The sequence below is a fragment of the Diorhabda sublineata genome, chromosome 5 (assembly GCF_026230105.1).
Source record: "Diorhabda sublineata isolate icDioSubl1.1 chromosome 5, icDioSubl1.1, whole genome shotgun sequence".
Taxonomy (NCBI): Eukaryota; Metazoa; Arthropoda; class Insecta; order Coleoptera; family Chrysomelidae; genus Diorhabda; species Diorhabda sublineata.
The window spans coordinates 8684748-8699374 of record NC_079478.1 but is presented as its reverse complement, the minus strand read 5'-3'; the positions used below and the strand labels follow the sequence as shown (position 1 = coordinate 8699374).

General features: G+C 31.6%; 1 protein-coding gene across 7 annotated transcripts in view; it reads right to left on the bottom strand.

Moving 5' to 3' along the window:
- The window catches only part of LOC130444655 (kazrin), a 50834-nt gene that overhangs the window by 13674 nt on the left and 22533 nt on the right, over positions 1-14627 (bottom strand). For 5 of the 7 annotated variants that reach the window (XM_056779916.1, XM_056779915.1, XM_056779911.1 and 2 more), the window contains 6 exons: positions 11182-11469; positions 6625-6752; positions 2166-2345; positions 1645-1984; positions 1169-1226; positions 789-961 (listed from right to left, as the gene is read on the bottom strand). In XM_056779916.1, coding sequence (XP_056635894.1) covers positions 789-961; positions 1169-1226; positions 1645-1984; positions 2166-2345; positions 6625-6752; positions 11182-11469 — 1167 coding nt within the window. The remainder of the gene's footprint in view (positions 1-788; positions 962-1168; positions 1227-1644; positions 1985-2165; positions 2346-6624; positions 6753-11181; positions 11470-14627) is intronic. The other 2 variants (XM_056779914.1, XM_056779912.1) reach the window with 1 other exon arrangement.

The following is a 14627-nucleotide window of genomic DNA, read 5'->3' as shown; positions in this document are numbered from 1 at the left end:
ATGAAGAATTCAAAACATAGTACTTTAGAACTAAATAATAAGGTAGATGAATCAGTGAGTATCTATATCGATTTCAGTCCTCTTGAAATACAGATTAATCCGATCCGAAATTCATGTGGCTTTACCTGAACGATTGGAGTTACCCTGCCCAACAGAGTAACTCCAATTCGGATCCTAAGAGAAACACATTCGAAAATTCCAAATGTGTCAATTATCTTTCCATTTCAAGTGTTTTCTCAATTGAGTATAGTTGCCTCCAAGGAGAAAAATCCAACCTTAAAATATAAATTTATAGTTACTTTCCTCCGATTGGGTCTCGGGAAAAACTCAACCACAAAACTATTTCCACTTTTCGCCATTGTGATCTTTATAGAGACTAATTGCATTTATAAAAAATATATTTAGAATTATATTTGGTTAAATAATTCAATATAAGCACATATGTGAGTTTTCTTAAAAATATTTACGGCTTGTGTTGAATTGCATAATGCATGAGCCTACGTTACTTATTGGAAAAACTACCAATTTCTCTAATATAATAGAAAAAATACATTGGAATTGAGGAAAATGTGAAATACGAACGCCCGTTTCGTGTAAAAAATCAATAACACGTAAGTTTATACGCATGCGCACATAGTAACGGTTGTGCTGGCGACGTGGATAAGTATTTGCGTAATTTGTAAATGGTTCCAAAGAGGGATTCCACCTATAACCTCAATTGATTTTACTCACAAATTCCGAATAATTCGATGAACAGACTGTGATATTTTCAAAAAAAAATTACTCACTTGTTTCTTGTAAACAATTTGATTTGTTTCTATGTCTTGATCGAGCGAATACTCTAGATATGCTACCCCAAGTTCCACCTCGACCACTAGATGGCCTCACGGTTTGTTTATTTCTTCTACCTACAGTAATTGGTTCTGGTTCCATCGGGGAACTTAATTGTTCCACAGACCTGCTTAAAAATATATGAGCATTTTAAATGAGTTGTATATATACAAATTAAGTCAGGGAAATTTAATGCGCAGTGTATCGTACAGAATGCAATAAATAAGTAATAAGCTTAACTCAGATCTAAAAACGTGTTTATTGGCTGTTGATGACGTCAATAATATTTTATTTTTGTTACTAATTACATATAATAATACTTCCCAGAACTACTTACCTAGAGAAATTATTTGCGTTTAAAGGGGATAAAGTGGGACTGCAGTCTTTTGTTGAAGCTAAAAAGAAAGAGTAATATATATGAAATTTGTTGTAGATCCAATAAACATGTAATAAGATTTTGAAAAACTTTCAGAATCATTAATAAAATTTTCCAATTGCTGCAACAGCGATTTGTATGTAATCTTATTGATCTTAGCCAAGTGACAACGGCTGTCATATTTTAATGATATTATATTCTGCAATACTAATTCTGTATAGATGTTTTAAATGATTGTAAAAAAGAAATAAATATATAAGCGTCAGTTGAATTTCTGAAGATTTAGAACATGATACTTCAATTGCTTGCAGCATTATTGTCAAGTGAGAAAATATCGGTGAATAAAATAATATGTGACTCAAAAGAGTTTGTTGAAAGAATCTACAATGACCGAAATGACAGAAAATCGAGGCATGATATATCTTCTTCATACTTACATTGGTACATATGTGGTGGAGGTACTGAAGAGATGAGTGACACCGAATCCATATCCTTGAGTCCTTCTCCTACTGTAATTGTCGGCGTACCATCAGTAGTAGAATCTGATAAGTTTCCAGCTACAGAGGTAGCTCCACTCTCTCTATCCGAGCTTACTCTTACGCCGGAATCGGCACTACAGCTTCCTCGATCACCGGGTAGTTGACCTAAGCCGTGATGTCCCGAAAGTAAGCCACCAGAACCTGGGGTTAGAGCACCTCCATTTATATTATGCCGCGGCAAAGAAGCTAATGATTCTTGATCTGATAAACAACCGCTCGAAGCTAATTGTCGACGTGCCTAAACAACAAACAAAATAAACTTCGATATAAAATAATTGAAGTATTATCTTTTGAATAAACATAACAAGCATTTCATTGTTAAAACTAAAGAATTATCGATCGTACGTCTAGAAAGTTGAATAAATAACTCGTTAACCAAGAACAGCACACTTCAAACGACAAAAAATCTAAGTACATACTTCTTGTAATTGCTCTTGTGCTTGTTGAAGTTGTAATTCTTTAGCGTTAAGTTGTGCCGCTAATGACAAACTTCTTTCAGCTTCATCTCTCGCATGTCGAAGCAGACTCCACCTTTCTCTTTCTCTTTCTTCCCTTTCGGTCGAAAGTTGTTGCATTGAAGTTTCGTTATCTCTCGACCGCTGGAACAAACAAGAAAGGTAGACAAGAAATACTTTAATAACTTTCTAAGAAAACAATATTAAGAAATACAAGCTCATTTGATATATATATATATATATATATATATATATATATATATATATATATATATATATATATATATATATATATATATATATATATATATATATATATTTATATCTTATGTGATGAAATATTCGCTAAAAGGCAGGAAAATAATCTTGTCGCCATCAAACTATCCTTGACGATTCGGTTATTGCCATCCGTTTATTCAGTTGTTTGTCCTACGTATAAAATCTTTGTCAACTGATTTCAGTTTTTCCTTACATTTTTTTTTGGTTCTGTGAATGATCTACTCGATAAATGGAAAATTTATTCACTCTAGTTAATTCAGCAATTCTTATTATGATTGCATTATCAGATTTCTGAATATTTTCCTTTTTTAAACAATCAAATATACTTCTTTCGCTCATGGTTCAAAGAACGTCATATTTCTATTTATTTGAATACATTTATAATGAAATGAATCTCACCAAGAGAAGCCATAGCTTATCGCAGGCTGTCTGGCAGGAATATTTCGAAGAAATTGTGCGCATACGCCTTCCGACAGCTTCGGCCAATAGACATGCATTCATTTATACGATTCGATATTTTCATTGGTAAATAATGGAGATGATGAGTCCACGTGGACTGACGGTTTGTTTACGGGGAGTGAAGATTATTTTTCATTTATTAATTTGGTATGAGTACCGTGCGTATTTATGAAATATTGATTGTTCCTCGCATAACTGTCTTCTGCAATTGATATTTGATAAACTATAAAACGTGTCAATGAATCTGTCTTAGAAAACTCTAAGTGATAGTTATATCGTCACCAACTTCAATATCATTAATTTTTTCTTTTTTTCACCTTCTGTGTATTACACAATCAAATCAAATTTTATATTATATCGTTAGATCAAAAAAGTCAATCCTGTTAAGAGTTTTAAACATAACAAAGGAACAAGACATTTTTTTCACAAGTTTTGTCATTTTTCAATAATATATACCAGCGATGATCTAATCTTTTTATTTTTCAGGATGTTGCATTTCCTTGATAGATTATAATCCACACAAGAAATATCATCAAACGTACGAGCCACCTGAGTTTCTTGAATTAGTTCCGCCCCTGGGACTGATTTTCCCTCTGAATCTTGTGAAGCCCTGCATTGATAGAGGGGTGGAAGCAGCCCTACTATCTAAAATGTATTGCAAATACCGAACGTGGAACGGCAAACTCTTAGCAGCAGGTGGGCTAGCTTGATATTCATACGGACAAAGAAAAACATACTTATATTGCTGGGGGATGCTATAAGATTTGAGGTCAGGGGTTCTTGTAATAATATTACCGTTGTGTTCCCTTCTCCAGTAGAAAATTCAAATTTCTTCATTGATATTTGATATAAATTGCATTTTATATGGAAAGATTCTATTTTCAAAATCAAAATACTATATGATGAGTTCAGTTAAACACAAATACAGAAATACAGTTGAATTTGAAAATGATTGCCGAATCATTATTTATATTATCAAATAAAGTTCCCCCGTTAATTCAAGTGATACGATCAAAGCAATAGAATGAGTAGAATTGAATTTCAGAGCCATTTTTGGATTGATAAACGGAAAAATAACTATTCAAAAACTGAAATTACAGCCTCAAAACATTAAAAGTAATTTACCAGCTATTAGTTATAATATTGAACGTACATTTTTATCAAATTCTAATTCTCCGGCCCAATTTTTTCTCTATTTACCACTATGACGTACAAGATTCTACTAAAAACATTACCTCCGAAGTTCTGTTCTCACATAAAATCTGGTAATTCCTATGTACTTCAATCGGCTTTATTCAGCTCTCCTTTTTTTCTCAACAATATACCAAAGTTCACCATTTTCCATGCTATGGATCTCACATAACCTCAATTTTCTATTTGATTCGTTTAATTGGTTCTTTAGCTGTTACTTAGGCATTAATTTGATTCTCTTCTATTTTATCATCGCGTTCATATTTTTGAAAAAAAAATCGTTGTCAACCTGCCACTCCATTCGAAAAATGTAGATTCAAAAACGTCCTCTATCTACAACACCAACCAAAACATGAAGTGAATTTTAGAAAATTTTTAGTAGAACTATTTCTTATATTCTCTACAGCTGCCAGGTTGGAGTATAGCTGGAATCGAGAACTCAACCAGTTTACCACTACACCATTAACTGCGCCATCTTCGCAACTTGTACCACAGTTGAAGGCTGCAACCATTCCTTAGAAAAGCTCCAGTTCTGATCTGATGATATATATAAATATGAGTTGTTTTTTATCTATAACTGTTTTGTTTCTTGGATACGCAATTAAAGCGAATTTCATTACTTTCTAGTAAATTTATTATTTACTGAGACTTCTTTATTATTCATAGCAATTGATATTTACATATTTGTAAAATCGTGTTCTAAGATTGTTTTATTTTGTTTCAATCAATGTAGTTGTATCAAAGGTGTTTGAATACCACTTATTGAGGAAGCGTCTCGACATTTTTTGCTGATTTCTTGGGTGGTTTATTTAATAAATATTGAAAGTTTCTTCACGTATTCATCTAATATCTAAGTATTATAGAGTATTTCACGTATTATTTGATTTAATTTTTGGTTCGCATTATATTGAAAAACATTTTAAAACACAAAACTTGTAGTTATTATTAGGTGAAGCAATAATTTCTAAAGGTCATTTTTTACTTTTGTTTTGAAGTTAGTTTAGATCATTCTGTTTAATATTTTATTTTAGTGAATTGTTGAAGTACAATTAAATGCGTTGAGATGTTTTCGTTATTCTGTTCTTTACATCTTAAAAAACGTTGTATACTTACAATTAATATTGGAAATAATTTGCCGCTTTGACAATTATCTCTTGACCTTTTAAACTACCACTTTTAATATTGCATGTTCTTTTTTACATGTTTCTTCTAATTTTCTAATTTTTATTCATCAATAGTGTCGACATTAAATTTTTTTTTATAATTTTCCAGCATAATTGAAGCAAATCAACTGAAAACGTACGAACTTTATTATGAGAATAAAATTAGAAATGTACCTATACCTGACACAGTTGAAAAAAAATCAAGCATTAGAGAATCAAGAATTGACTGAGCTGATTAGAAACGATCATACACGCGAATCAGTTCATAACAGAATAAATTCGAGGTATATAAAATCGTATAAATTTATTGAATGTTGATGAACAAGTTCATGGCATTTATTTCTGTTGATTGTGTAGTGCTACACAATAATCATGTTTCCCTTGCTTCTTTATCATCTTCTTTTGCTCCGACAACTTAATGTGATGCAGTTTATAATAGAATATTTCTCTAGGAGAAATGAATCACTTCATCTGTTCTCGAAAAAACTTGAGGTACTCAGTTATTTCGAGGTAGTGCTATCACTTTATGAAACAGATTTAGAATTGGAAGAATCTAAATCGAACCATGGGTAAAAATGGGCCCGTTTCTGATTATATTTCTTCTATGTCAGGTTTACCAATATTGTAGATGTACAATGTCGTGACACAAAGACAAAAATCTACCGTTTTTCGCTTCCATTTCAGTAATGCTGTGGATGAATATTGTAAAAGAATTTAAGAATCCAAAGTTTGGTCTGATCGTTATCGATCGCGGTCTTCGAATAACTGTGGTTTGTTTAAATCTGTTTCACCTTATAATTCATCAAGCAGGAAGTGTGCTAAATTGTGGTAGAACTGGTCATACCTACATACGGAATTACGTTCTCCCAACCATATCTTTTATTATAGTTGTGGTATTGAGAACACTAGAAAAGTACAAGTGTTTAGTTGACCCTCATTTCAATTTTGTTATAAATACACCCGGATAATTGATGACCTTTCTGCTGTACCGCCCATGCAAAAGATTTATTTCTCATTTCTCCTTCAAATAAAAGGTAGGGGGAAAATTCATTTCCCGTTATTGGATTACCTCAATCTATCGGGGGCGGTTGCAAAAAGTTTGCTTCTAGATTGAGTAATTTATTCAGTAATTAAAGGTGATTATATGGCATATAATCGCTTGGGGATAAAATTTAATCAAGAACGTAATAAATTCTAGCAACAATGAAATAATAAAAATTAGATAAGTAAATTTCATGGTATCTATCCATTAGTTTCCCTAAATGATCCTAAAGGATCAAATAACAAATTAAAACAATTAATCGTATAATTAAATTAGAAAGCATTCTTACCTGGCCGTAACTTCTGATAAAATCTCGGAGTTCCTTTTCTTTGTCTTCCAGCGTCAAGTACAACTGTTTCATTTGATTCAATAAATCGAACTTTTCGGCTTTCAGTCGCCGTTTATCTGCTTTTAGAGCTGAAACAATTAGATTATTTTAGATAGATCACCTTTATAATATGAATTTCACGTATTCAGAATTTTTAAAATAGAAACATCAAAATTAAATTTGTCGATGTAAGATTCTCTGAGTTGAGTACCAATCAATAATCCTTAATTATTTTCAATAACTCTCCATGGTTCAAATTTAAAAAAATAAACTCATTGTCTCAAAATGTGGAAAGTTTTTTTACCAAAAAATACTCCTCTTATTCAGATTTCCCGAGTTTCATTATTAAAGTTGAATAAAAAGTTAACCTCATTGACGTAACGTTTTTCTCATGAAACACTATTTTGGCGGAAATATTATGATCAACGTTGTATTATTCCTTTTTGTAGTAGCCTTCTAACTAACAGATACTTAATTTGCTTTTATTTTCTCAAAATTCTGTTCGAAGTCCCCACTTAACCTCACTTTGATATTGATTCAAATTCATATATTAATAATTAAGAGATCGAATTTGAAGACAAATTCTAATAAAGAAAATCATAATTCATCATTTGCGTTTTATTAACCATAAGGTTGATACTTACTGATTTCCTCAAGGTTAAAATAGTACATTACAAGTTATTTCCTACATCAAATCTATTGTGTTGTTGGTTATTGTAGTAGTTTTTATGTATATTGCATAATTAAATACAGATATTTTGAAATGTATAAATTCGATGAATTCGCTAAGCGCTTTTCGGGCGGCCTCTTTCATAGTTTTTATAAATGGCAGAACTCGTTTGATGCTTATAATTTTTTAGTAGCAGGCGGTTAATTCACAGTATTTCTTCGGAATAATTTCTAGGAAAGTCTATTTATTTATATCCTTTTTGTTCTAGAACTATATAGAATTTTATTTTGGTATATAAATGATTTGTGTAAACGCAGTTATTTAGTTTTAAATAAATAGTCGCGTAAAGAACGAATTATTGAAAATAATCGCATAAATTATTTAAGTGATATTTATAAGTAAATTATTATAAGTGTATTGTGTAGATAAATTAAACACGTAAGGGAAAGTGTTTATTAATTTACCCCACGAGTAGAAAGAGTGTAAATAAATACGAGAAATATCACAGTATTTTCAACATTTTTTTATAGATGCCACTTATTAGACTCATTGGCGTTTTTTGTTTTGTTATATATTTTTTCTCTTTCCAAGCTCTATTTAAGTGTTTTCTAGACTGTACTGTTTGTACTGTTCATCGCTAAGCGGTTGGGACGTAATTTAAGTCACGTTTTGAAATGGTTTCGTCATGATTTCACTTTTAAACAACTATCTTGCCGAACAAATATGACGATAACTTATCAGAACCTACTGCAAACTTTCTATTTTTTCATTATATTATATTATATTCTTTATATTGAATAATTTTCGATAACTCTTGAGATTGGTTTCTTTAATATTTTAACCATTTAAGGGTCACTGACAATATAATACTAATCGTCAATAATCCCCAGAAAATAACAACGGAAAACTGATGAGATGAGCACTGTAAGCACAGAAGTAGCAAAGACAAAAGAATAACAAACTAATAGACCAAAAATAAGACACTGGAAACAGCTAAAGAATATGATATCAGAAATTCCACTGTACCTCCTTCACATTGAAAGAAGATATTGTAAGTGAATTTCAGGTAATTCAGAGATCCATGGAGCAAATAATATTAGGGATAGCAAAGATATCGTAAAATAATCGGATAAATAAAACAGACGACCCAACTTAAAGCCGTTCTCCACAGATTTAAAGTCCTTAAGTGGAAATGGACAGGACATATGGCAAGAACAGTTAATTGATGGTACAATGGTACCAAATAAACATAAAGAGATCCATATTAACAAATTAGACGGAACAACTTGGGTCGGCTCAGCCAACGATTGACAACAATGGCCTAAAATACAGGAACAGTACATACATATGTGAGGAAGACAACCAAATTAACAACCAAGCTAAGAAGGCTGCAAATAATGTTGAAGTTGATGTAGGCTAGTAGTCTATAGTTAACCATGTCAGAACTTTTCAAATTAAGGTGACAAAAATAGTTAAGTTTCTTGAATATTTACATGCTACTTTAGAAACAAAATTTCAGGACCATAAAAGCTACTCACAAAAAGTATTATGGGATTGATTTTTCCACATGTAAGCAGTGATCCTTCATTTTAAAATAATTTACTTCAATAATTCTACCAAATTTGTATTTCATTGGAAAAACTAAAGTCCCTAAGCGTTTATATAGTGGTGAGTCAATATTGGTAGTAACAGTATTTCTATTTGATTTGCATTCGTTCACCCTTTCCGATATGACCTCATTCGGATATATCCAGAAAGATTGAAACAGGAAATTATTTCAAACCACATTTAGCTTATGTTCCATTCATGTTGATAATAACATTCATTAGTTCTAATGAGTTTAACAATTTGCCTATGGTTATGTTTGTTTTCTACGTACAACCTAATTTCAATGGTGAATAAAACATGTCGATTTAATATAAATGTTTTCATTATAATGAATTTCATTTGAATATGTACTGAAATTATTCATGGCATATATAAATCTATATTAGTTCTCGTGGCTGGATAGATTTTGAAGGTGTATATAGAATATAGAAATTTCAATGTAAACACTTTAACCAACTTACTTCCAATCGACCACGACCAGTAAAATTTCTTTAGAAACTCACGAAGAATCATAAACTCCACAGGATTCGAACTTTCTAAAGTTCTCACTTATTAAAACATTTATTGAAACGAAATCGATCGTTACGTTGAAGTACAAAGATTGGGGCAATATCAAGCAGATGGAATTTTGCGAAATTATAATGGGAAATGATAAACGGGAACGGAATTCTAGAAAAAACATTGTTTACAAACAAATCTAAGTTTCTGAAACATTGTCAATGTAATAATCAAAATAATTAATGTTTGCACGTTAATTTAGGGGGCTTATTTTAGACTCCCTCTTAATTAAGAGACATTCAGCAAAAAGGAACTTTTAGGTCATCTTTAAACCAAATTATTCATAAATTTCCAGGAATCACTTCTTTTAACTTTGATAAAACTTTCTTCCAGTAAGATACTCGTATATAGTCATGTATCGAACTTATCAGCTTTCCAACTTCGCTATCTCTTACCTAAATAGTGATATTTAATTATCACATTAAAATAACTTTAATTTCAAGACGTCTTGAAGGAATAATTAGATATTTTTAGAAAATTATAATTTGCCGCTGTTTTATTTTCAATCAAATCCAAAAACAAAATATTACTGTCCCACCATAACGATAACAGAATATAAATTAATATCGAGTATCACCCCCTCTAGCTCTTACAACTGCCCTAAAGCGTCTCCTCATACTAAAAATCAAACTTTGCGCATACTGTTCGCAATTCCTATTCCATTCCGCTATAAGAGTTTCAGATAATTACTCCAAAGTTTCCGGTGAATTTAATCGTTCTCTAACGGTACTTCAAGTACATCTCAGATATGTTCTATTGGAATGAGGTCGGGTAACCTTGCTAGCTTATCGATTACATTAATATTAGTATCCTCCAAGAACCCCGTACTGTAGACGAACGGCTCAAACTATACCTCTTCTAACGTGAGAAACGAACAGATGAATGTTTCATTGCTTAAATCGGTTTCTAGTTGTTTTATATACCTTTACACGGCTTTTTTTATAGAGAAGTAATCTGGACTCTTCGGTTTTGCACTTTTAGGATGGCCTTGACCAGGACATCATGACATCGTTATTCTGCCTTATCACTCGATTAGACAACTTTTACATTTTGCGCAATTTCTGATTAGATTGTAACCCTCAGTTGAAAGTATAACAGTATTTTGTGCCTCAGCATTTGTTGAATATTGTTTGCCTCCTAATTTATTTAAATTATCCCACACTTGACACCAATATAACGTTTTTCTTCTCTTATAACTTATTAAAACTGTTTTTAATGGTAGGGTGAAGTTAACACACGTTTCTTACTTAGTTGATTTATTCATAAACTAACACTCAGTATTCTAAACTAGTCAATATCCATACTACAATTATCTTATTCTTAACATATTAATTCATTTAAGTACACCGTTCACTTGTCTATCCCGATGTGTTCGAGATTATTTACTGACTTTTTGGCTTATAAACAAGCTCACAATTATACTATCTGATGAGCCTTAGTCATCAATAAACGATACCTTGGTTACAGAAAACGCCTCAGATAATGTAATTTTAAGTGTTGGTGAAGTGATAATAGTAAACAGTTTTCCGCATATACTGTAATTTGTATTAAAAAAATGTAAAATTAATTCTAAATTTTCAATTTTCCAGATGAAATATTTTGTAAATGGTTTCTTAAATATGCGATAATTATTTTGAGCAATATATTTTAAATTTACATAAAGCAACATTTTAATTACTTACTCGATAAAGCTTCTCTGGCTAATTGTAGTTCCAATTCCAAAGCGTGAGTTGCTGAATTAGGATCGGCATTTTCTGTCAAATTCTTTCTCTCTGCTAGAACGGAAGTGGCTCCAGAAACAACGAGTCGTTTCAATCTCGTCACTTCCGCCTGAAGGCGCTCGTTTTCCTGGCGGAGTCTTCGAATAGTCGCCGATGATTTGGGGTAATTTGACGGCGAAGGTAGCAATGCTGAAAGGTCATCGCGATTACCGTCTGAGCTCCTCGGTGAACGTGGCGAAGACGAATCTCCTAAAAACAGTGGAAATGTTAAAAAATCATGGTTTGAATAATTACATTCGTATAACCAGATGGCATCAACTTTTTTTATATCTGATTCGTGAAATACATAATCAAAAAACATCAAATTAAAAATGTTTGCGTGGTCATTGGCGTGGAAAACATTCTACATGGTCCAAACTACATTTTATAAAAATGTGTATCACTCATAGTTTCTTGTTTGTCACATCCGAAGAGGAGAATAGGTTTGACTATTGAGTTCTACACTTTTTCATATTTCTCCTTGACAAATTAACAAAATAGGCTTTCTTTAAAGACCTAATATATTTTCAACGCGTTATCTTCATATCCATTTTCATTAATTTTATTTCATTTTTTTGAATGGCTATTTGATGTTAACAATATCTTTTGTCCCAATAAGGTTTTTTATTAATCATACACTAGAACTTAATACGAAGACAGCTCGATGAAATAAGATTTTGTTCATAAAAACTCATTTTTTCCTTTAAATATACTTCGTTCAAGGTTTCTCTATTTTTTTAAAAGCTCCACAGAATGCTAACCTAACCAAAATATCTTGGCAGAAGTCTCTTTTTTTCATGAAGAGCGACGCTTTTACACCACATGCTGCTTGCTACCACTCGCTTACACACTTGGAGGAGATTAAGTTTAGTTGGGCTAGATTAGGTTTGGATAGATAAGTTAATGCAATTTGACTCCTGCCGAGATATTTTGGGTAATTACATTCTAAATAATAGGTTTGCGTAAAAAATGTATTTAACCTCTGTTGTAGAGCTTTCAATGAGCTTTATTTTTTTCTCTTTCTCTCTCCTTATCTTTCTTTTGTTATCTGTTATATAATTTATTATGTTCTATCTTTTAATATTTCCATTTCTGGCGTATTTCTAGGAGGATTCCATTGTAGTACCTACTTCTCCAAAAGAAGTCGCTACAGAATATATCACTAACATATTTCCCCAGGATGTTACATCCTACCAGTCTATCTCTTTGTTGCTGTAGTTTCGAAAAATTGCTCCTTAAGAGGCTAAAACCTATGATAGTTCATATAATCACAGATGTAATCGAAAAGTCCTTAGAGGAAAACGAAGTATGCTCTGCTGCTTTTCTAGACGTGGTACTTTACTACTGTGGTAACAGGGATCTCCATAGGGCCCTCAGAGTAGAAACTGTTTACCAGACTATAGCCAATTTGACCAATAGCCATTTCCATTTCTGGCGTATTTCCATAACAATAACGAATACAATGCCGCGTCAATTTTTCAAGTACTGTCTAGACTATCATTTAGATATTTTCTGAGTTAGTTCACTCTTCTGTTTGATTATTTTTGTGACATATTATAAGTACTCCAATTTTTCTTCAATATTTTCAATACACAAAAAGCTCCTCTCTTTTTCAGTAGATCTAGTTTGTTTACTGCAGAACATTCAGAACATCTATAATTTTATGTTCTGAGGAATTTCAAAAGTGTCGCTTTAGACAATTTCATTCAATTTGTAAATATACTCTAGTTTTTACTATTCTTGCATACTCAATTGCCAATTGGAAATCTTATTGGAAAAAGGAAAGAATGAATTTATTGAACGGAACCAAATAACTCTCGACGACAATAAAATGGAGTCATAAAAATGTTTTATTTCAGTTTAATTGAATATTTTTTTGTTTCACGACAATATTTTACGGTTTTCTTACAATGTAATAAACATAAAAGGGATGAGATCTATTTCCGAAACTCACTGTTTTGAAAAATAAAGTAAAATCCCATGTTTTTTCCTATCAACTTTTTATAGTCGTATTAAATAAATATCAAACACGTTCGTATTTGTGTAACCAGATATTTCACACCATTCAAACTGTTTTATTAAAAAAATATTTCAAGTAAGTTGAATCGATAACTCAAGCACCTTCTTCGCAAAAAGTGAGAATTAATTCTCCGATTGAATTTCTTTTCAAATAAATCTAAAGCTGATAGAGATCCTACGGGGAGATTACTGCATTCATCGAGTATATAAAGAAAATCTTTTATTTTTTTTTGTGTTTATATGAAGTTTTGTTTGCGACAAAAGCCTCAACGTATTCGTATCCAGGTGTAAAAAATATGTTAAACCACGTGGAGGAAATATAGATACATATGAAAGGAAACATGTGGGTTATATATTTTGTACTTAGATGTGAATATTAAGCATTTACCCACTCAATTATTTGCTTTTTTACCTAGTAATATGTCTCTTAACAGGTTTTGGAAGTTAAAACAGATCAAAAAGTCAAAAAAGAGGTTTGCATCATTAACTGACAAGGTTATAATGTATATTTCGATTTGGATATTCGTCACATCTGTTATCTCATCTGTTTCACAAAATTAAATGATTGGTTTCAATATCTTATTTTGTTTCTCCAATATAAAGGGATTTTCGAGACAATCAAAGACCAGTTAGTAAGAACAGATTTCAAGTCGATCTGATGAAATCTTTGAACCGAAAGAGACAAGTTAAACGATCTAATAAGGGATCTAATTATATACAAAGAGAAATCTAATCTCTTTCACTAGCACGTTAATATTAGTGCTTAGCACGAGCGTCATAATCCCTTAATAATTTTTTTTCATCCGATGAAAGCGAAATTGTTCAGATAACGAAGGTCTAAATGGTCATTGGTATATTACAATGCATTTCAAACTTTTTACTGACTAAACTGAAAAGATCACCAGAAATGATTGAACGAATGTCTGATTAAATTTAGAGACATAGAAGATACTATCGGCATTTCAAAAGAACGCAATGGAAATAAATTCACTTCATTACAAGCGTATGGTGCCAATAAATTCAAAATATACTGAAACATGCATTAATGCTAGTCTTACTAAATATCAATATAATACTATGAGAAGGGCTTTACCCTTAAAAATTATACACTGTATATCAACTATAAATGCTAAAACGTTACTATTACGACAACATCGTAATAACGAAGCATTTAGCAGATAAACCTCTTCAGGACTTTGTCGACTTCCAGGCACACTGAATATAAACAATTATCTTAAATTCTAGATTGCTGCTTCAATACAAACGTATGTTGCAATTGTCTGAAACTATGCGAGTGCCCAGATTGAAGAAATTGAAGAAAAAAGATAATCTTGAACTAAGCTGGGTGT